Source organism: Ambystoma mexicanum, chromosome 13 (genome assembly GCF_040938575.1).
Source record: "Ambystoma mexicanum isolate Mex_15411 chromosome 13, UKY_AmexF1_1, whole genome shotgun sequence".
Classification (NCBI taxonomy): Eukaryota; Metazoa; Chordata; class Amphibia; order Caudata; family Ambystomatidae; genus Ambystoma; species Ambystoma mexicanum.
Window position 1 is genome coordinate 566,554,471 of NC_090938.1, and position 22,074 is coordinate 566,576,544.

A 22,074-nucleotide genomic window follows, 5' to 3' on the forward strand; every position below is an offset into this window, starting at 1 on the left:
ATAATGAGAGCTACCAATGGCGAATCTCAGGTACTTCCTGTGCTTGTGATGGATAGGCACATGGAAATAAACATCCTGAAGAGCCAATGACACCATCCACTCCTGGAGCCGATAGGCTTGGAGGATCTGCGAGAGAGTAACCATCTTGAACCTGTCCTTACTGAGGAACTTCAAGCGTCTCAAGTCCAAGATGGGCCGCAACACTCGGTCCTTCGGAATCAGAAAATAAGGAGAGTACCAGATTTTATTTCTTTCCGCTGAAAGTACTGGTTCGATTGCACCTTTCTCCAACAGGGCTAGAGCTTCCTGTAAAAGGAGCAGATCTGGTACTTCAAAGTACTGGCTTCTTGGGGGACAGTTCAGAGGTCTTAAGAAAAGGGAGGCAGTACCTGTGGGCAACTGTTTGCATTGCCCAGGCATCAGAAGAACAAGTTACTCTCTTACCTGGTAACGTTCTTTCGATGGGATGGTCCGACGACGTATTCCATATCTATGACAGTAATCACCACAGCTGTGCTGCTTCGGAAAATCTTTCGGTGTCTACGTCCTGCGTCGACTACGTCGATACACTGCCCTAGAGGACCTCCTACGACGGCCGACGTCACTGGATGTTAAAAGTAGGAAGCACGAGGCCCGTAGCCTCAGTTGTAGTTTTTCCCAGAATGTGTGGCACCAGTCTTCTGCCAGTCTGACCACACAAAGCCTTGCGGAAACATAAGCTGCAATTGCATAAGAAATTCTGTAGCGTGGAAGGCAGGGAGGGAGCGATATAGAATACGTCGTCGGACCATCCCATCGAAAGAACGTTTCCAGGTAAGAGAGTAACTTGTTCTTCGAGGGGATTGGGTCCTCCGACGTATTCCATATCTATGACAGACTCCCAAAGCAGTACCAATGCAAGGAGGTTGGAAAATAATTTAGAATACAGAAATTTAGAATGCCCAATCAAATTGCGGAGCAAAGGACCGCCTTGCCAAAGGCCAGATCCTGCTCACGGATGGAATCGAGGGAGTAGTGACATACAAAAGTATGGACCGAAGCCCAGGTGGCTGCATCACAGATGTTACGAATAGGAACACTTCTCTGTAAGGCAGTAGAGGCAGCCATACACCCCCTGGTAGAATGGGCCTGCAAGCCGACTGGTGGGTCCTTACCCGCCAAGCGGTAACATTCAGAAATTGCCAGAATAATCCAGCGAGACAAAGTCTGCTTAGTCACAGCTTGTCCCAAACGCTTTCCAGCGTAACCAATGAAGAGTTGATTGTCCACTCTGACCTGGGACAAGCGTGAAATATAAAAGCTTAAAGCTCTCCTAGGATTGAGCCTATGGAGCCTCTCCTCTTCCTTACCAGGATGCGGAGGAGGATAAAATTCCGTAAGAACAACCGTCTGGCCTAAATGAAATTCCGACAACCACCTTCGGAAGAAAGGAAGGACTAACTCCAAGGACAACCCTGTCCTTATGAAATACAGTGAAGGGTGGCTTAACTGAAAGGGCCTGTAACTCACTCACTCTGCGAGCGGAAGTGACCGCAACCAAAAATACAGTTTTAAGAGTTAACAGTCTCAAAGGGCACGAATGCAAGGCTCATACGGAGCACCTATCAGAAACTTGAGGACAAGTTTCAAAACCCAACCGGGCACCTGGAAAGGTGACGGAGGGAACACATTAGTGAGCCCTTTTAGAAACTGAGAAATTAAAGGGATTTTAAAATAAGAACACGTCAGACGAGAGCTTAAATATGGACAGCGCCGCCAGGTAACCTTTAACGGTACCCACTTGCAAGCCCCTGTGGGCTAAAGAAAGCAAAAAAGACACAACCACAGGAATGTCACATGAAAACGGATTCACATTCTAACCCTGCACCAGTCGCAGAAGTTTCTCCAACGGCAACGGTCCAGGGACTTTGTTGCGGGCCTTCTGGCCGAAAGCAACACCTCCATCACGTCTTCAGGGAGGTCCCAATCCTTATACCTCAACCTTTAAGAAACCAAGCGTGAAGGTTGAGGGATCTGACCTCTGGATGGAGAAATTGACCCCCCTCCCGTGAGAGCAGATTGTCTCGGTAGGGAAGACGACGTGGAGGGCAGATGGACAAGTCGAGAAGGTCCGGGCACCAAGTCCTCCGGGCCCATGCCGGTGCAATGAGGATCATCCGGGAACCGAACCTCCATAACCTCCGCAGTACTTGCGGGATGACGGGGACTGGAGGAAACACGTACAGCAGTGGGAATGACCACTCCACCACGAACGCGTCTCCTAAGGCTCCTCTTGGAGGAAATTCCCGCGAGCAGAACCTTTCGCACTTCCTGTTGACACTGGAGGCGAAGAGATCCACTTGAGGGGCCCCCCAAAGGGCATCTCCAGGAGAATCTCCTGAGCCAACTCCCACTCGTAAGAGATCGCACTCTGCCTGCTCAGAGCGTCTGCCGTCTCGTTCTCGTCTCCTGCCAGATGAACTGCCAAGATCGAAACTTCCTGCTGGATTGCCCAGCACCAGAGCTGCATCGCCTCCCTGTACAGAGGAAGTAACCTGCCCCCCTTTTTTTGTTGGGGTAGTACATGGCCACTGTGTTGTCCGTCAGGATCAGGACATTCTTTCCTCGCACAGTCGGCAGAAAAGCCTTCAGGGCAAGCCTGACGGCCCTCAGCTCCAACAGATTGATATGGAGTCTGGACTCCAGCGGAGACCAACGACCGCTGTCAACTCGTTGGCATGAGCTCCCCATCCCGTGAGGGATGCGTCCGTCACGATCGTCACCTTCAGCCAGGGTAGCCAAAATGGAGCCCCCTTCCTCAGATTGCCTTCAACGGCCCACCACAGAAGGTCCTGGGCGACCGAGGACAGCACCTGAACAGGGTCCGACATCCTGCCGGAGGACTGAGACCACTGGAGCTTGAGTGCCCATTGCAAAGTTCTCCTCCGCAACCTGGCCTCTGGCACCAGAAGAATGCAGGATGCCATGAGGGGGAGCAATCTCAAGAACTCGAATGCTGGGAGACTCTGGGCATGCTGAAACTTGAGCACCATCTGCTGAATGTGATGAGCCCTCACTTGGGGAGGAAAACACTGCCCCAGGGACGTGTCGAGCACTGCTCCGATGTACTGGAGCCTCCGAGTTGGTGTCAAGTGGGAGTTGAGGGAGAAGCCCAGCTTGTGGAGGGAGTGGCAGGTGATGCCAGATGATCCAGGACTTGCTCGGGAGAGCGCGCCCTCATCAACCAATCGTCCAGGTAGGGGTAGACTTGAATCTCCCCTTTCCTGAGATGCCCTGCCACCACTACCATGAGCTTGGTGAAGACCCTCGGGGCGGAGGTCAATCCGAACGGCAGGATCCGAAACAAAGTGCGAGTCGCCAACCGCAAACCTCAGGTACTTCTTGTGCTTTGGATGGATCGGCACATGAAAATAAGCGTCCTTGAGGTCGAGAGACACCAACCGGTCCTGAAGTTGAAGGGCCTGGAGGACTTGAGAAAGAGTAACCATCTTGAACTTATTCTTCCTGAGGAGTTTGTTCAAACCGCACAAGTCCATGATGGGTCTCAATGACCCGTCTTTCTTGGAAATCAAAAAATTAGGGGAATACCATCCCTTGTTTCTCTCTGCTACAGGCACCAGTTCTATGGTGCCTTTCTCCAGCAGGGCTTGAACCTCCTGCACAAGGAGCGGATCTGGACTCTGCAACGAGAGATTCCCCGGTGGATTGTCGTGAGGCCTCTGCCGAAAGGGAAGACAGTAGCCGTGGGCTATGATCTCCAGAACCCACATCTGAAGTAATGGCGCGCCATTCGACAAGATGCTGCGCCAGCCTTCCCCCAACCGGAGAACCATGGGACATGGCCTCATGACTGAGCTGAAGCGGCTGCGGCGTTGCCTGAGGGCAAAGAGGCCACTGCCGAGCGGCCTTGGCACCTCGAGTACCCTGCTTTCCACCTCTGGCACTCGTACAGTGGCCCCTTTGACTGGCAGCTCCTCTCGCTTTACCAAAGGATGAGTAATAACGAAAGGAACCTCCCCTCCATTGCTGTCCCCTAGGACGAAAAGGCGGAGGTTGGTGAACTGCAGCGTCCAACGACTTCGCTGCAGCTTTGGAGGTCTGCAACCTCTCAAGGCTCTCGTCAGCCTTGCTGCCAAAAAGATGTTCACTGTCAAAGGGCATGTTAAGGAGCCGGACCTGCACATCAGGAGCAAACCCCGACTTCCGCAACCATGCAAACCTGCGTATTACGGTGCTCGCCGCCATGGACCGGCTGACGCAATCTGCCATGTCCAAACCTGACTGAATGGCCTCACACATGGCGTCCTTGCCATCCTGGACCATAGCAAGAAAACCATCCCGTTCGTCCCCTTCGGGAATATGTTCAGCTGCTAAGGAAACAGTTCCACAGAGTGTGAGTGAAACGTGACAAGGCACATACGGAGTTGGCCGCCTGAAGAGCCATACCCCCTGAAGAGAACACTTTCTTCACCCAACCATCAAAACGCTCGTCGTCCCTATCAGGAGGGATGGTAGGATACGACGCCTGCTTTGCTGGGGCCATAGCCGCCTGCACCACTAAACTCTCCGGAGTGGGGTGCTTGGTCAAGTAGCAGGGGTCGCTACTTGCTGGGCGGTATTTTCGTGGAAAAGACTTGCCCACTGCCATGAGACTCTCCGGAGCAGTCCAAGCCGCAGCCACCCTCCTCTGTAGAGCCATATGGAACGGCAGTACCAGGTCAGTTGGTGGACCTTGATCGAGGATATCCGTGAGGTCATCCTGAAGAAAATCCCCTGGGGGAGCAGACCACCAAAAGTACTCGGTGACCCTAGACATAAGGCGCTGGTACGAGGAGTCAGCATGGGTGCCAGGCTCAGGCCTACAAAACTCCACCTCCGGAGAGGTGTCCAGACCACTGGTGTCGTGCAGGGACTGACACAGGTACTCAATCTGGCTATGGCCCGAAAGAATCTCATCTGGCACCGTATCAGGAACCATGCCATCATCAGAGCCCTCATCCACTTCCGAAATGTACTCAAGATGGAGGAAAGTGGCCACAGAATGGGGAACAAAGCCATGCTTGACACCTTGGCCAGAGCCTTTCTATTCTAGGGGGTTCCACCGTGCCCCGGGGTACCCCCGTCGAAACAGCCTCGAAAGGCGTTGAAAGCAGATGGGGCCCCGAGCGTGTCCCTCGACATCCTGGGCGCCGACGGCATCGACATCCTGGGAGGCAGAGCCTCGAGAGAGTCCCTCGACGACCTCAGCGACACAGGCGTCGACATCTTCCTCAAAGACATCACAGGCTCACACAGTCTTGAGCGCGTCGAGGAACGGGACCTGGAACGGGCATGACTAGAACAATTCCCCTTGTCTGAGCGGGACCGCTCCCGCGAATCGTGCCGACCACCCGAGCCCGAAGCGGAGGCGCAGACGGACCAGTGCCCTGCGATTCGAGAATTTTCTTACCAAAGGAAGCCCATTCCTCCGGTGTCGCATGCTTAGTGGGATAAGCGACCCGCCGACTGTCGGAGTCCTCGGATGATGACGGGGAAGGCGACCAATGACGGCGCTTCCGGGAGTGCCTCGAAGAGGCAGAGGAGTGGCGGGACCCACTCCGGGACCGAGACCCACTGGACTTCCGACGACGATGCAGAGAGTCGCCCCTCGAATCGTCCGTCGAAAGCCCCGTGGACCTCGACTTCCGGGGCTTGGACACCTTACCGACCGACAGTTTCTTCTTGCGCTCCCGCAAGGCTCTGGACGTAAGCGACTGGCAGTCGACACAATCATCCGTGTCATGGGCCTCTCCAAGGCACCAGAGGCAGGCGTCGTGCGAGTCCGTCACCGACATCTTGGACCAGCAGTCCTCGCACTTCTTGAAGCCCGGACGCGGGGTGGAAGAAGAGATAGACATCTCGAAGGACTTCTACTTCGCAAACGAACAGGTTCGAAGAAACAAAAGAACAGAAACTCCGAAGAGTCGAGGCGCCCCGAGATCTCTGAAGCGAACACGTTCGGGGAAAAAACAGAACTGAGGCTACGGGCGTCGTGCGTCCTACTTATAACATCCAGTGACGTTGGCCGTCGGAGGAAGTCCTCGAGGGCAGCGTATCGACGTCATCGACGCAGGACGCAGAAAGATTTTTCGAAGCAGCACAGCTGTGGTGATTACTGTCATAGATATGGAATACATCAGAGGACCCAATCCCCTCGAAGTAATACTTTGACACTCTTCCAGATGCTGGGTTAACCAGGCCCTTACCACAGTCGTGTGGCTTAAGATTTTAAAGGGGTTTTGAAGCTGTGGAAGATGCAGATGGCAAAGAGGAGCAGGGTGTAGTAGCACCTTTGTCTCCACGTCCCCGGGAGCCACGAGGCTGTCTCCTCTGGGAAAGCGGACCCGTCATTCTTCCAACAGAGGAGTAGAATCGAAATGAACAGATCTTCTATCCCGGAGAAGAAGACCGAGCAGACTGACCCTGCTGAGGATCACAGCATCAAGAAATTTAGCAGCTGCCTTATAGGACTGCAGTTTTTCGAGGTTTTCATCCGCCTTCGATCCAAACAGTTGTGTTCCCTCGAACGGCATATCCAAAAGTATGGACTGCACTTCAGGAACAAAACCGTATTTTCTCAGCGAGGCGAATAGTCTGAGAACCGTACCAGCAGCCACAAAGCGACTCACTGTCGAGACTGGATATGTCGTGAAGAGTAAAGGGGCCTCCGTCCCCAAGTTCCCCACAGAGAGAAGTAAATATACTCTCTGTGCGGGCCTTGAGACCACAGGTGTGGATGGTGGATTTCCGGAACCACACAACGCCGATAACCCCAAGGCCGCTGCAAGGAAACAGGGGATTAGCACAGACAGGCACAGTAACAAAGTATAAACAGGAGTGTGGATATATTGGCTAGAAGGCTTACCTAGAAAGGGTGGTGAGACACTGCTAACGAGACCTGATGAGCGCTGGGGGAGGGCGCATGAACAGTCGCTGCAGCCGGGATGATGGATGGAAAACACCAGCTGATGAACACAGCTGATTAGTTCTTGAGGTTTAGGACAACCAAAGAGTAATCCCAATGCAAGACGTGGTTTCTGGTGAGTACGTAAGGAAAACAAACAGTAATCCAAGGGTTAGCAAAAGAGGTCTGTAGGACAAATCCAAGGTCGAAGAGCCAGGTAATCGTAGAGAAGTGCACCAAAGCCAAGGAGTATCCAAATAGAAGTCCGTAGTCCGCAGTTCCTAAGCCCGTGAAAGATCCTGAAAGAAGCGAACGCCAAACAGAGTTGCAAAAACAGCTGTGAAGCAATGAATGCTTGAGCGGACGTGGTTTTATCCTGCTCGCTTCCCTATTACGTGAACAGGAGTGAAATCACGTGACCGGGAAATTTCGACGCGACAGCCTGACTCTGCCTGACCGTGATCGCCACGGCAGCTGCCAGTGTAGGAAAGGAAACCAACGAGACCGCAAAAGCCTCTGCCTCGGGTCACAGACTGTCCACGCGACCCCCACACCGCAGGCATGCTACTACTGGTGGTGTACTACTGGAGGATCTAGCGGGGTAGCTATGTGGGGCAGAGGGCGATGTTGGGAAACCAGTGGGGGCATGGATGTTGTGCATGACACTTACACAGTCCACTGTGTCCAAACCTGAGTGTAAAGATTGACACACACAGTGTTTTTTCCAGCTTGAATGATACTCAAAAAGACGTCTGTCTCTTCACCCTCAGAGACATGCTGTGCCACCATAGCAACCACCTCCCATAAGGTATACATGAACTTGGCTAAGGCACAGGTAGCATTGACTGCCTTTAACACCATGCTCCCAGCAGAGAAGACTCTTCCCCAGGGTGTCTGCTCTTTCATCGCCCCCGTCTCGTGGAATTGTGGGGTGCGGCCCCCTTGGAAGCTGAAGTGGCTGCCTGTACCCACCAGGCTTTCTGGGCTTGGGTGTTTAAAAAAAAAACACTCTGGGTCAGTGAAGGAGGGTCTATATTTTTGGGTGAAATCCTCATGCATCACAAAGAGTGGAGTCAGGCATTCTCCAAGACTCTATTCTTGACTGCTCTATGGAATGGAAGTATAGGGTACTTAGGCGGCCCCTTATCCAAATTATAAGTCAAGTCATCCTGCTCACACAACTGTAGACCTCCCCCAGTCCAGATACCCTATAACTTTAGACATGACGGATCTGTATTAAGCATCCACATACCTAGACCCTTCAGGTGTGCCAAATTCCACTTCTGGGGAAGTGCTAAAATCACTGGCCTCTTTAAGTCCGTCTACCAGCTCCTCATCTTAGATTCCTCAGTGATAGGTTCCTCTGGGATACCAGTAGTGCCATAAACTAGCCTTTATCATTTTGGTAAAATCCAATAACTAAAGATACCAACTTGCAGGGAGAGCCTCGTCTTGCTCCATCACGATTTTAGTCGAGTTGTTTGATTCGAAAACCAGGAAACCAGTTGCCATTATTGTCCACGAAAACTCTACTATTTTGCTTTAAATTCAAATGAGAGTAAAGACATGACTGAACGCAACAAATCTTTATGCTTTTATGTTTGTCTAAACCTAAATCGGTTGATTCAAAACTTTGAAATCAACTTTCTTTAATGTGCAAATGAGTATGCACGAAATCATGACTATTTTTATAACAGAGTCCTTGTACGTGTGAGCAAGGTCTTTTTTGATTTAAAACCAGCAAACCAGGTGCTGTGATTGTTTGCTCAACTCACCAACCTTGGTTCGTACTAATAATGAGCATGTAGGTAGCAATGATTACTTACACAGCGGATTCGTCCGTGTGGGCATGGCTTTTCTGGATCAATGAATCGCTGGATTCGAAACCAGCAAACCAGGTGCTGCCACTGTTTGCGCAACTTACCAACTTCCGGTTTAGATTAAATAAAAGTAAACTGGCAGCATTTTGGAAAGTTTTCTCACTTCGGCTTGAGTTTGAATCGGTTGATTAGAAAGCAGGAATTCATTTTTTACTAATGTGGTGACGACTAAACACGGTGCTATGACTACTGCCATAATGTACGTGTGGGTTTGGTCCTCTTGGACCAATGAGAGCATCTCCACGTTCCGAGCAATACGATTATACTGATATGACAGTGGGGGCGCAAATCCATTAACTAATGGGAATGGTTTTTAGTTTCTCTCAACTCAAGCTAAGCTGAGGCGGACACTTCTAGCTCTTCAGTTGCTCAAAGGAATGCCAGTTGTTCATCGAGTGAGGGGAGAAACACAGAGATCGTGCAAACCAGTGCTAGCAGGGTAAATATGAGATACTGCGTGCAGGGGTTTGGAATCAGGGCGGTCCATTTTTCCTAATAGAACGCTCCCCATTTTTCATCCATTAAAGAAATAATAGATTATATGGCACACAGATTCCCTTTTACACTTGGACTCTATCAACACGATATATATATATATATATATATATATATATATATATATGATACATTACTCACTGTAATCGTATTTCTGATGCTTGTATCTGCTTAGATTCACATGCTGTGCATAGGCCGACATCTAGTGGAAGCTGCAGAGTATTACAGTTTGTTTTTCGAAACTCGAAAATGGGCATCGACACAGGGCGTGCCAGTAATACTATCCCTAGTGTGACGTCCACTGTAGCCATGATCCCTCACGTGTGTCGGACCCTCAGATTGTATTTTTTGACATGAGGTAGCATGAGGAGAAGCGCGAGTACAGATGATCCAAGCAGATGTAAAGAAAGGTAAGACTACAAGCCTCAATGCGCCTTCTCTCAGAAGGGAAGGAAGGGTGGGTCGCATGTGAATCTAAGCAGATACAAGCATCAGAAATACGATTACGGTGAGTAATGTATCCCTTCTGAGGCTTGTGGAATCTGCTTAGATCACATGCTGTGCATAGATTAGCGAGCAGTACCTGAAGAAGGAGGTGGGATGTGAGAAGGGTCATGAGCAAATAAGTGTCTAAGAACCGCTTGTCCCACTTGGGTATCTGTCTTGGAATGGGTGTCAATGCAGTAGTGCTGAGTAAAAGTGTGAATAGAGCTCCAGGTAGCTGCTTTGCAAATGGTGTCAAGGTACATTTGAAATGAAAGCCAGAGTGGCCCCAATGCCTCTTGTAGAGTGGCCCTAGGCGTGAAAGGCAGAGTTTTTTCAGAAAGTGAGTAACACAGCTGGATACAGTTAATAATCCATTTAGAGATGGCACCTTTAGAGACGCGATCCCCCTCTCTGTCTGTAGCTACGGAGACAAACAGCTGATCTGTTTTCCTTAGCAGTCTGGTCTTATTTACATAGTAGAGGACCACCCTAGGCACATCTAGTGTGTGTAGTTTCACCTCAGCCGAGCTTTGTGGGTCTTGGAAGAAAGCCGGAAGCTCGATGGACTGGTTCATGTGGAATTTTGAAATAAACTTAGGTGAGAACCTAAGGTGTGTGCGTAAAACCAGTTTATCTTTATGGACAGTAAAGAAGGGATCTTGCACTGACAGAGCCTGAATTTCACTGACCCTTCTTATAGAAGTAATAGCTACTAAGAAGGCCGTCTTGTAAGTCAGGTGTTTGAGACTGCTCTTGTGCATGGGCTCGAATGGGGGGCCCATGAGCTTAGATAGCACCATGTTAAGGTCCCATCCTGGTGGTGGGTTTGAAATAGGAGGGTGAAGTCTCCTTACTCCTTCCATGAAGGCTTTAACTACTGGTACTTTCCACCACGACACCTTGTTATGGGAAGTGGTGTATGCTGACAGAGCTGCCAGGTGTACCTTCAGTGAGTTAAAAACCAGTCCTGCATCCAGCAGGTGGAGCATGTATGTAACAATAGTGGAAGGAGTGCAATCAACTGGGTTGATTTGTTTATTCTGACACCAGCTAACGAATCTCTTCCATTTGTCAAAGTAGCAGTGCCTCGTGTTTGGCTTCCTAGATTCTTTTAGGATGTCCATACACCTCTGTGGTAAATTGAGATGTCCGAACTCTATGACCTCAGGAGCCATGCTGCCAGGTTCATTGAGTTGGGTAGAGGATGCACTGTTTGACCTTGGTGCTGGGACAGTAGGTTGTACCAGGCCTTAAGTTTGATCGGTTCGCACACTGCTAATCTGCGTATGTGTGGGAACCACGGTTGTCTCGCCCACATGGGAGCAACCAGGACGAGCGTCATCGACTCTCTGTTCATCTTGTTGACCACCTTCCTGATGAGGAGTTGGTGGAAAAGCGTACGCAAACATTCCTGACCAGTTCATCCACAGGGCGTTCCCCTGGGAGTCTGGTTGGGGGAACCTGGATGAAAATCTTGGGCATTGTCTGTTTTCGCTTGTGGCGAATAGGTCTACAGTGGGGAAGCCCCACTGAGAGAAGATATCTTCTACAACTCTTCTGTGTAGACACCATTCGTGTTCTTCCGGGACGGGGTCTCTGCTTAGAGCATCCGCTAGAGAATTGAGATCCCCTGGAACATGTTGCGATGACAGGAAGATGTTCCATCTGAGTGCCCATTTCCAAATTTTCTGGGCAAGATTGGACAGATTTGGCGAACGAGTCCCTCCTTGCTTGTTCAGGTAAAACATGGCTGTAGTGCTGTCCGTCCAGATTTGCACTGACAGATTTAGCAGGTAGGGCTCGAACGCTTGAAGCGCTCTGAATACTGCCAGAAGCTCTAGCAGGTTGATGCGATTCTTGGCCACTGAGTGAGACCAGAGACCGTGAGCTGTGTGGTGGAGATGGTGAGCTCCCCACCCTGTCAGGCATGCATCGGTTGTGACCACCGCCTGTATCTCGGGATCGTAAAAGGGTTTCCCCTTGGACAGATTTTCTCTTGTCCACCAGTCTAGGCTTTGTACAAGTGTTGGTGAAACGACCACTAGATCGTCCCACTGACCACTTGCCTGAGACCACTGTTTCGCCAACCATTCCTGCATGAGACGCAGGCGCGCGTGGGGGACCAGGTAAATACACAACGCCATCATGCCTAGCAACCGCATTGCTTTGCGTACCGTTAACTGGCGACCGGACTGATATTGCGGAATTTGCGGCAGTATATTCAGAATTCTTTCCTCGGAAGGAAAGGTCAACCCCTCTTGAGTGTCTAGGATAGCTCCTAGGAACTGTTTGGAAGTGCTTGGCACCAGACTTGACTTTTTCTCGATAATTGAGAAGCCCAATTTGAAGAGGAGATTGATTGTCCTTTGAATGTTAGTTCTGCAAATTACTGGGGTCTCCCTTGTGATGAGCCAGTCGTCCAGGTAAGGGTACACCGAGATTGCCTCCCTGCGTAGGTGTGCTGCCGCCACCGCCAGTACCTTGGTGAATACCCTTGGAGCCAAAGCTATCCCAAAGGGCAGTACCTTGAACTGGTAGTGCCGACTGTCCACCTTGAAGCGCAAGTACTTTCTGTGCGCTGGGAACATGGAAATATGAAAATAGGCATCTTTCATGTCCAATGTTGCCATGTAATCCCCCTTTTTAAGGAGGGGGATTACCTCTTGGAGAGTAGTCATGCGAAAGTTTTGGGGCTTGACATACTTGTTTGCAGGCCGTAAGTCCAATACTGGGCGCATTGTCAAATCTTTTTTTGGCACAAGGAAGTAAGTTGACTAAATACCCTTGTTTACCTGGTGTCCCGGGACGAGTTATATCGCGTCCTTTGCTAGCAGTTTGACGTTCTCCTCGAGGAGGATCTTCTGGTGTTCCAAAGAATGTATTCTTTGTCGTGGAGGATGGTTCCGGGGACGCTCTAACAGTTCTATGCAGTACCCAGAGGATACTGTGGACAGCACCCATCTGTCTGATGTGATCCCTTCCCAAACTTGGGTGAAGTTGGAAATGCGTCCCCCTACTGGGGTTGCGTGAGAAGAGACCCTGAACGGAGCGTCACTGTTTTTGTGGAGGCGTGCCGCCTCCTTTACTGGGACTGCCTCTACCCTTACCACGTCCTCTTTTATTACCCCTGCCGTAACCCTGGGTAGACTGTTGGTTATTATTGTTCCACGGTGTACCCTGCCCCTGGGAATAGTTAGATCCTCTCTGGGAATTTTGGCAGCATGGGCGACAAAAATTGCCATTCCCTCTTTGATTAGGGGGTTTGTTGGTTAGTTGGCCTAGGGATTTTAGTGTCTCATATTCGTCCTTGGCATTTTTCAGCGCGTCCTCGACCGCCTTACTAAACAGATCCGGCTCCACCGGTTTATCTAACAAAGATGCTTGGGTTTCAGCTTTGAATCCAGACTGCCGTAACCAAGCGTGTCTCTTGATAACAGTTCCTTCTGCCATCAATCTGCCGGCGTTAGCCGCGGCATCAAAGGTTGCTTTTAAAATGCAACCGGACACGGCTCTTCCCTCAGCCGCAACTCATGTCAACTGGCTCTTTAAGGGTTCTGGGGCGGAGTCTATGAGTGCCGCGACTTCTTCCCACTGATGGCAGTTGTAACTGGCTAGCAGGGTGGTGGAGTTGGCAATCCTTGCCTGGTAGGCGGAAGTGGAGGCTACTTTCCTGCCCAAACCATACAGTTTCTTGCTCTCCTTGTCGGGAGGAGCTTCGGACGATGACAAGGGTGTCCAGCCCTCTTACGGGTGTTCGTAACAACCAGGGAGTCCGGTTTCAGATGCCCCCTTATATATAGTGGGTCTGATTGGGCTGCCCTGAAAGGTTTCTGAATCCTGGGGTTCACTGCCCTGGTGAGGTTAGGATTTAAAAGTGAAGGGTCTATTCTCCTCTGAATAGACTTAAGGATAGGGATGGCCTGAGCAACGGGCCTCCTTTCTCCCACTAACTCTTCAGCGAAGTCCCTCTCCTCTTGAGCACCCTGTGTGTCAATGTGGAAATGTTCTGCCGCTCGGGACAGAACTTCATTCAGGAGAGGTTGATTGTCGACAGGGGAGTCGGTAATCGGGGGTTCTTTCTCTACCGGGGAATCTACTCTGTAGGTCTCAGGGTCTTCCTCTTCCTCTTCTTGGTCCTCATCATCCCCATGGTAGCCCGTACCAGTTTGCTCTTCCAACATGCCCAAATCTGGATCCTCACAAAAGGATGTATCCCCTTGATATTGGGAGTAGGGCTGTATATAGAAGGGGTCCGAAGACCGTGTTGGGGCTTCAAACCGGGACTTCTTACTTGGAGGTATTGGATCCTTAGAGCCGGAGGGTGCTGACCCGTCGGGAGTATAGCAGGGAAAGTGTTCAGGGTTTTTTGTGTAAAAATCTGCCAATGAAGACATCCTTGACATAACCCTGTCTATGTCATCACTAGACCATTCTCTAGAACTGGGAATGATCTTTTCTGGGGCTTTCTCCGCTTAGCCTGACTAGACTTACTGGTTTTAGCAGGTGTCCTTGGGATAACAGAGGACTGGGACTTGTCTGTCGGTTTATGTGGAGTGGGAAGTTCTTGAGGTGTGTGAGGAGGCTGAGACTGCTTCCTCTGTTTTCCCCCCTCCCCGTGGGCAGAAGAGTGTTTTCCCTGTTTTTTCACCCCTCCGGAGTCTTCCGACACCTGGCGTCGAGGTTCGGGGGTAGTGTCCCTATCTTTAGGACGTGGAGGTAGGGACTCGGGAGCCGCCGTTACGCGGTCTGCGGGCGCCAACTCCCGGAGTGCGGTCTGGGGATGGAAGTCGGCTTCGTCTTCAGACGATCAAACTACCGTTACCTTGGGGAGCGAGGCACTCTTGGCAACAGTGGATGATTGCCTGGAGTCATGCGGCGATCTAGATCGAGAACGTCCAGAGGACACTGATTCGGACCGTTCTCTATATGCCTCTTTCCGAGAACTCAACGTGCGACTGTTGGACTTCATGTGCTTTGTGGAAGTGCTGTGGGTAGCGCTTGTGTCGCCAGGGGTCTTCCCATAGCCGCCCTGCCGGATGACCTTCCGAGGTCGGGGACTTGCGCTCGGCTGTCTCCCGACGCCACGCTGCCCTCGCCGTCTGAAAGCACGGCGTCGCTGCCATCGTTGAAGGCTCACTCCGCTGCCATGGCCTCCTGATGCCTGGCGTGGTGGGCCCAACGCTTGATCGAACGGCCCTTAAGTGTTTTCGGTTTAAACCTACTACACGCTCTGCAGTTCGCCTCGGGGTGGTCCCTCGGCAAGCAGAGATTGCACGTGGCGTGCCTGTCGATCCAAGGGTACTTGCGGTTGCACTTGGGGCAGAATTGGAAAGGGGTACCCTCCATACGCATCTTGTGGCAGTGGGCTAGTAAGTGTAGGAATATATAAGAATGTACCTATATACCAAAAGAGTGTAGAGTAGGGTCCACCCCCACACTCTCCCTACTTGCAGGGTCGAGGCCAGAGGCCTTCCGAGGCCCAAATCCCTCGTGCAGCTGTCGACCGTCAATTCTTCTCCGGGCCGGCGTCGAGTGTAGAAGTTCGGTGACTCGACGTTGGGGTGGAGAAATGGGTAAATATAACAATATCTAGCAAAAGTATGGCTGGGAACTCCGCGAAATGTTTCCGACCAGTATGGCGGAAAAAACAATCTGAGGGTCCTACACGTGTGAGGGATCATGGGTACAGTGGACGTCACACTAGGGATAGTATTACTGGCACGCCATGTGTTGACGCCCATTTTCGAGTTTCGAAAAACAAACTGTAATACTCCGCAGCTTCCACTAGATGTCGGCCTATGCACAGCATGTGATCTAAGCAGATTCCACAAGCCTCAGAAATATATATATACACACATACACATTATTTTGTGTATAAATCCATTCAGTGGAAAATAATACAATACAAAAAATATTTTTTGGGCGCCAATTTAGAGAATCTGCTATAAATATAGCTTTTTATTTACATGTTTTCAGTCATGAAACTTTGGCGACTCACTTGCCATATTTAAGAGTTCTTCACATCGCGAAAGAAACCGCATCCACTCCCTCCACTCAAAAATAGGAAAGAAGAAAATCGATTTCCTGCCACTGGCAAAAAGTATGTCCTATCGTTTGACACCAATTCCATGCACTGGCAATGTGAATCATTGATTTTGTCGCATGTCATTTTTTTACTGTTATATTACTTAACATCATATTGATGGACATGGACACTGGCTAAGTCACTTATCAGTTTGATGCACATGGACTCCATCTGAGACCGTGAACCGAGACCATAGCTTATCATGTATGACCACACTTCATGGCATGACTAATAACAAGGACCTTATCCAATTATAACAATGATAAAAATAACAATGATCAATAACAATAACTGGTTTAAATTATGAACTTTTCAGTAACTTAGAGATTGGCAGTATATCAGGAACAACTGCTTTCTCTGACCTACCAATTTACATGCATCGCCATAAAAAAAGATTATATGGCTAGAAATACACGGACCTCCATGTGTACTAATCAATTAATTTATGGTTTCAATGATAATTACAAGCTCCTGGGACACCTTCATAGTTAGGATTGGACTTTAATAACATGGTCCATTTTACTTGCCCACAGACCAATGGACCTGTGAGCTGACTTCCTCACCTAAGCGCTGCATGCTTTGCTACTACAGGGTCACGATCGGCTTGTCCCACTTCACATTACCCATCAAGTCAATGGGTAAGCCTTTTTTTGGACAGAAAATTAATGACAATCCATCCTAGTATGAGCAATTCAAAAAGAATGCCCGAATCTGATGCAACCAATATTATTTCTGGTCTGCTTCCAACCTAGGGTCTTGATGTAATTCGCCCTCAGGAAGGCTGTTGACATTTGGCCTAGCAGGTGGCTTGTTTGTCGAAACGTGTACGGGTGTTCACAAAACTGATCAGGACACCTTAACAGAAACTGAGTATGATGTGTTCATATGCGTAGGCAGACCCGCAAAAACTAACAAATCAGATAATTGCTCAAAAAAATAGAGAGCATTATGTGTGTTTCCTATTGTAATCGCTGATTTTGATTGATTTTGTTTGTATTTGGTAATATTTTTGGATGAATTTTGCAAATTAACACTAAGGGTAATTTTTGAATACATTGGTTTTGTATTTTTTCTTATGCTTTTCTATCCAATTTTGAAAAATAAATCCCTATTTTGAAAATATTGTCCTTATGCTTGCATTCAGATTCCTAATGGGAAAACTTTGATGTGATATTTGTTTTTGGATAGACGCAATAGTTAAAGGATGAATTACTTTTTTTAAAAAAATTTCTAATTAGCAGCGCGGGTACTTTGTGTTTCACAAAACCAAAAGCAGGGCTGTCATATTCTACATACTCCTCAACTCCTCATAAATATTGCTCAAAGACCTAAAGAATTTCTTTTTTTAGTTTGCGGTTTAAAAACCTTCGAAGAGCTCGAAGAGTATGTCAAAGGCTTTGACAGCAGCAACTTCAAAGCCGATGGGGTCGACTTTGATGGGGCTGGTTGGAGTTGAGGTGGAGTTGAGGTGGAGCTCTTTCCTCGAGGCGCCAAGACCACACGTGGCGCTCGGGAGGCCTTCAAGGCCTTTCTATCTGGGTTCTTTGGGTTGTGAACTGTGGCTTATGAAAATTCCCTGTCGGCCATCAGCACAATGGGGTTGGAAGTCTCTTTCGACTTCTTCGAAAAGGTCAGTGCTGATGCCTCCGGAAATACTTCCAATATTTAAAGTTGGAATTTCTCCAACTCGGCTTTGGAAGTCCTTTTACGTACCCGTTTTCCCCTCGGGCGAGGTAAATCTGGACCGATGAGGTCTCTTCCTAGACCTCCTCGAAGACGACAAAGAGCACCGAGACCTCGACCTAGAGCGTTTCGCATGTTTGCAGAGTCTTTTGGATTGGTGAGGAGAAACATCTGTGGATCTCTTGTCTTAGGAAGATTTAGTCCTCGACTGAGCGATCAAAGATGATTTGGGGGGGGAAGGGCCTGCCTAAGGCGAGTTTCCTCTTCATTTCTTTTAAGGCTTTCACTGTCATCGATAGACATGAGCCACAGTTGCCGACATTGTGGCCCAATCGCAAGCACCAGAGAACTACCCGATTCGGATTAGTTATGAACATTTTAGAACCGCTTTTGGCACATCTCTTGAATCCCGATTTCGGTGAATATGAAGACAGTTCGACATCATCGAAGTTCGTAGCAAAGAATAAACGCTGATGTGAGTGTACCGTTTCGAACAAGCTGTGTGGAGAAAACAGAACTGAAGAAACGGGCACCTTGCATGCCATTTATACTGATGCAGATGTCATACTCTGCTGTGAAAGGTTGCTGTGCTGCAATCAGGATATCTGAGTGTATCAAAGATGAGGAATACATGGGAGGACACAATCCATTCGAAATAGTTGACACTAGAGAGGACAAGGAGTAATGGGTAGCTTGGTAGCATGTAAAGATATACAAGTATGAGCACGGTAGAGATTAAATAAGTAGAAATGGCAGGACCTGGCAGTGCTTGAGATATGGAGGAAGAAAGAGGAATACAAAATAACACCAAGGTTACGAGCGGAGGTAGAGGAGTGAAGTAATGAAGGCGGGAAAGAGAGTAAGGGGAAATTGAGTGGGGGGTAGGGTCTTGGCAGAGCAGAATAGGATCTTGTTCTTAGAGGGGCTAAGGTGAAGAAAGAGAGAAGACATCCAGAGCTGCTTAGCAGAAAGACATCTAGAAACTGCAAAGTGGAGTAAGTTATAAGAGTCTATAAGCAGAGAGGGAGATAGTGTTGAGAAAGGGAAAAGGGAAGTACCAAGTGCAGAGCCTTGTGGTACACCTTAGAGACGTGGGCAAAGGGGTGAAGTGTGGCCTGACCAAGTGACAGAATCAGAGCGATTAGAAAGATGGGGGTGAAACCATTTAAGAACAGAATAGAGGAATCCAAGTGAGGAGAGGACAGAGTGGTCAAAATTACCAAAAGAAGCAGAAAGGTCCAGAAGAGTGAGAATAGAAGAGAGTGGCGAGGGGGAGCAAAGCATTAATTGAAGGACTGTCTAAGAAGGATGGGAGGAGCGGGAACCAGATGGAGAGGTGGAAGAAGAGAGATTTACATACGATGCAACTTGGGAGTAGGCAGCACCCTCCAGAAGCTTAAAAATAAATGCCAATAGAGAAATGGGGCAAACATTAGGAGGCAGGGTGTAGAGAAGATTATTTCAGTATAAGTATGATAATATCATGTTTGAAGGAGGATAGGAAGCAGGAGTTTGAAAGTTATTGATAAGACAGGTGAGCTAGGGAATGAGAGGAGGGTATACTCGAGAGATAAGGGAGGAAGGGAATGAGTCAAGAGTGGAAGCAGTTCGATGGGCGAGAGTAAGAAGGGCAGCAGTAGCAAGGTCAGAGTGGAGAGAAACATGTGAGTGAGTGGAGAGATAAGCAGGGAGAGTAAACAATAGAGGGATGTTTGATTAGAAAAAGTCGAGGGAGGCAACTTTAGAAGTGAAATATTGAGGAAAGTCACAAGAGGAGATAAGATAATGATCTGGAGGACAGGGAGAAAGAATGTTTTGGAGTACTTGGAAAAGGCGACGAGGGTGATGAAAGTGAAAGTGAGGTAAAGAAATAATGTTTATTGGCAGCCGGGGGGAGGAGGGGGGACTAGTTGTAAGACCAGTGCGAGGAAGGTAGGGTAGAGAGATCAGAAGGAGATTGAGATGTATTGTAACGCTGTTCAGGTTTGCAAAAAATAGAACAGAGCAGGGATGAGCCATAGTTGCAGGGGTTTGCGAGTCAGAGAGAAAGGACGGGAAGGATAGCGCCCAGGGTAGAGATAATAGAAGTTTGGAAAGAAGTAGCAGTAGTAGCATCCAGGTGAAAAGGGAAAGAGAAGGGAGAGGGGAGTGGGAGGAAGACAGAAAAGAGGAAGGATAGAATGAACAAAAATCACAGCAATAGAAGGTAGATGGAGGATAAACTCTCTGTCTTTCCAATGATCTACAATGGAAAGACAAGCGGTTATGGTTGCCTTACATATTTATAGTAGTTTTCTGAAGAGTAGCAAATAAAATTCTAAAATGGTCACGCGAAAAGGGATGCGCCCATATTTTGGGAAGAGAGCATTAAAGTTAGGGCTGGCTATGGTATTGTGTCTGCTTTATCTTTAAGGGTGCAAGTAGTTTTGAAACACTTTCTTCGTATATTGCATTTAGAAAATATTACAAGTATAATAGAAGTAGAAAGTACCAGAATCTGGCATCCTGTGGGTGTCTTACACCACAATGCTAATTTAGGGACTTAATATAATTTTTGGTTAATTTCCAGTCACATTGGCAGAACAGTCAATCAAACAATATTTAAAACAGAATTACGTCCCTTTACCCCTTGGCTAGAAGAAGCAGGTGTTGACAGATGTCTCACCAGGTCCTCAGAGGCCCGTGCCTGCGCTCGGCGGAAAAGCTCCAGGTCATATTCACTAGTCAGGTTTTCCAGAAGTGGCTCGCGAGTGTTACCATAGGTTTGTCGATGCTCCTGAAAGAAACTACAAGTTACTCACCATAATGGCTCTTCCAACCTAGCCCTACATGCATGCTTTCCAGAGGACACATGTGATAGTCACAGTCAGGAAGGAAAGGGAACAGAGCATAGAGACAGCATAAAAAGAGGCATATTTTTAAAGTTTGGGAAAGAAATGCAGCATCCCTGTCTGGGCCCAAGGGCTATACCTCCTGTGCTCAGGCCACACACAAACCGCTCACTTGACCAGATCTTAGTTCTATTAATTTCTAGTCCTACTACAAAGACCATGGTTAATGGGTCAGATGTCTGGAAAACGGGGACTGCAAGACTTGAAGCAATAGTCATTAGGGCAAGGAAATAAATACTTACCTGTATGGGCAGTTTTTCAATAAAGTGTATAGTCTGCATTATTCATAGCTGCTAGAATATTCTTGCAGGTCAAGTGGGATCCTGGAACACTCATATATGGAATGCCCATATATAAAAACAAAACATTGTAAATAGTACGGTTAGGAAGGTTTTTCAAAGTCTATAACCTGGTGCATAATGTAGAAAAGCCAACATGGGGAAAAAGATTGTCTCAATCGGAGTTAGACTTAACCACTCTCTTGAGATACTAGGCCGCGCAGTCAGGCCAAACTAAGGAGGGTACTGTTGTGTCGTAGTTAACACTAAAAACATATAGCAAGTAAACAATAAAATCAAAAAGTTAGGCCAATATACAAATAGTTATCTTATTAACCTATTACATTGTAACAGTATGTAGATTCAAGTAAGGAAATATAGAAAGATACATACACATAACTCCACACTTGGCCAACCCACTCTGATCACTACTTTAGATATATTCTGTAAATTACTAAAATAGAGAAAAGGTGTTCACACATCAATTTACCACCTCTACGGTCCAACAGACCTTAAAGTAGAAGTGCTGACACAGCCACCACTGATCTGGGTCAGACCCGGATAGCGCAAAGAAAAGCAGGACTTTGCAGCCAAAACAAACCCAACGGGTGTAGGGATAGTTAAAGAGATATAGTTGATCTTGACCTAGGGTGGTCGCACAAAGTTAAGAACACTACCAGTCGAAGAATGGCTGGGTAAGACTTGCCTCACTGTCGTGGTAACTGTGCAGTGTCATTAGGTTGCAATGTCTAGGGCGTTCACTGGTGGTTGTCTTCAGCTTCCTCTGCATAACTTAGACAGCAGCGGATTCACCCTGGATCAGTCCCACGATATAGCAGAGAACCTCACTGATGATGCATGTATTGCATTGATCCAAGACATGGTCATCAGGCTCTTAGTGGTGCGAGAGTTACACTTCGATCTTGGCTACATAGAAGAGTATGTGATTAATTATGAACTAGCTTACTGATAGCCGAAGTGGACGAAGCAGCGAGAGTTCTCTCTTCAATCAACAACAGCCTTATTTTATTTGATTTTTTATGTTATCAAACTGCTGCTATATTTAAGATGTTTTAATGAGTTTATCTGTACTTTTGAGATGTAATTGTTTGTAACCTTTGAATGTTGTGTCTTCCTGTAAGATCCATTAGTTGCATTTCTCTTTTATTTGTATGTACTTTTATGGTTTGACAGATGAAATGAAGATCTTAGTTACACTTCGGGTCCCCGGCCGGCTTCTCTTCTGATGAAAGTCAGCACTCGGATACTCCAGCTTCGTAGCAGGGCACAGAGCATGGACAAGAGGATTTCTGCAGCCACGCTGGAAAGAAGT

At 48.3% G+C, this 22,074-nt stretch overlaps 1 protein-coding gene across 6 annotated transcripts in view; it reads right to left on the reverse strand.

The window, feature by feature from the left end:
- Positions 1-22,074, reverse strand: part of KAT7 (lysine acetyltransferase 7) — a 1,354,088-nt gene that overhangs the window by 457,303 nt on the left and 874,711 nt on the right. For 2 of the 6 annotated variants that reach the window (XM_069634368.1, XM_069634370.1), the window contains one exon: positions 20,199-20,348. The exons of 2 other annotated variants lie outside the window; for them this stretch is intronic. In XM_069634368.1, the coding sequence (XP_069490469.1) occupies positions 20,199-20,348 (150 nt within the window). The remainder of the gene's footprint in view (positions 1-20,198; positions 20,349-22,074) is intronic. 2 more of the 6 variants (XM_069634371.1, XM_069634369.1) reach the window with 1 other exon arrangement.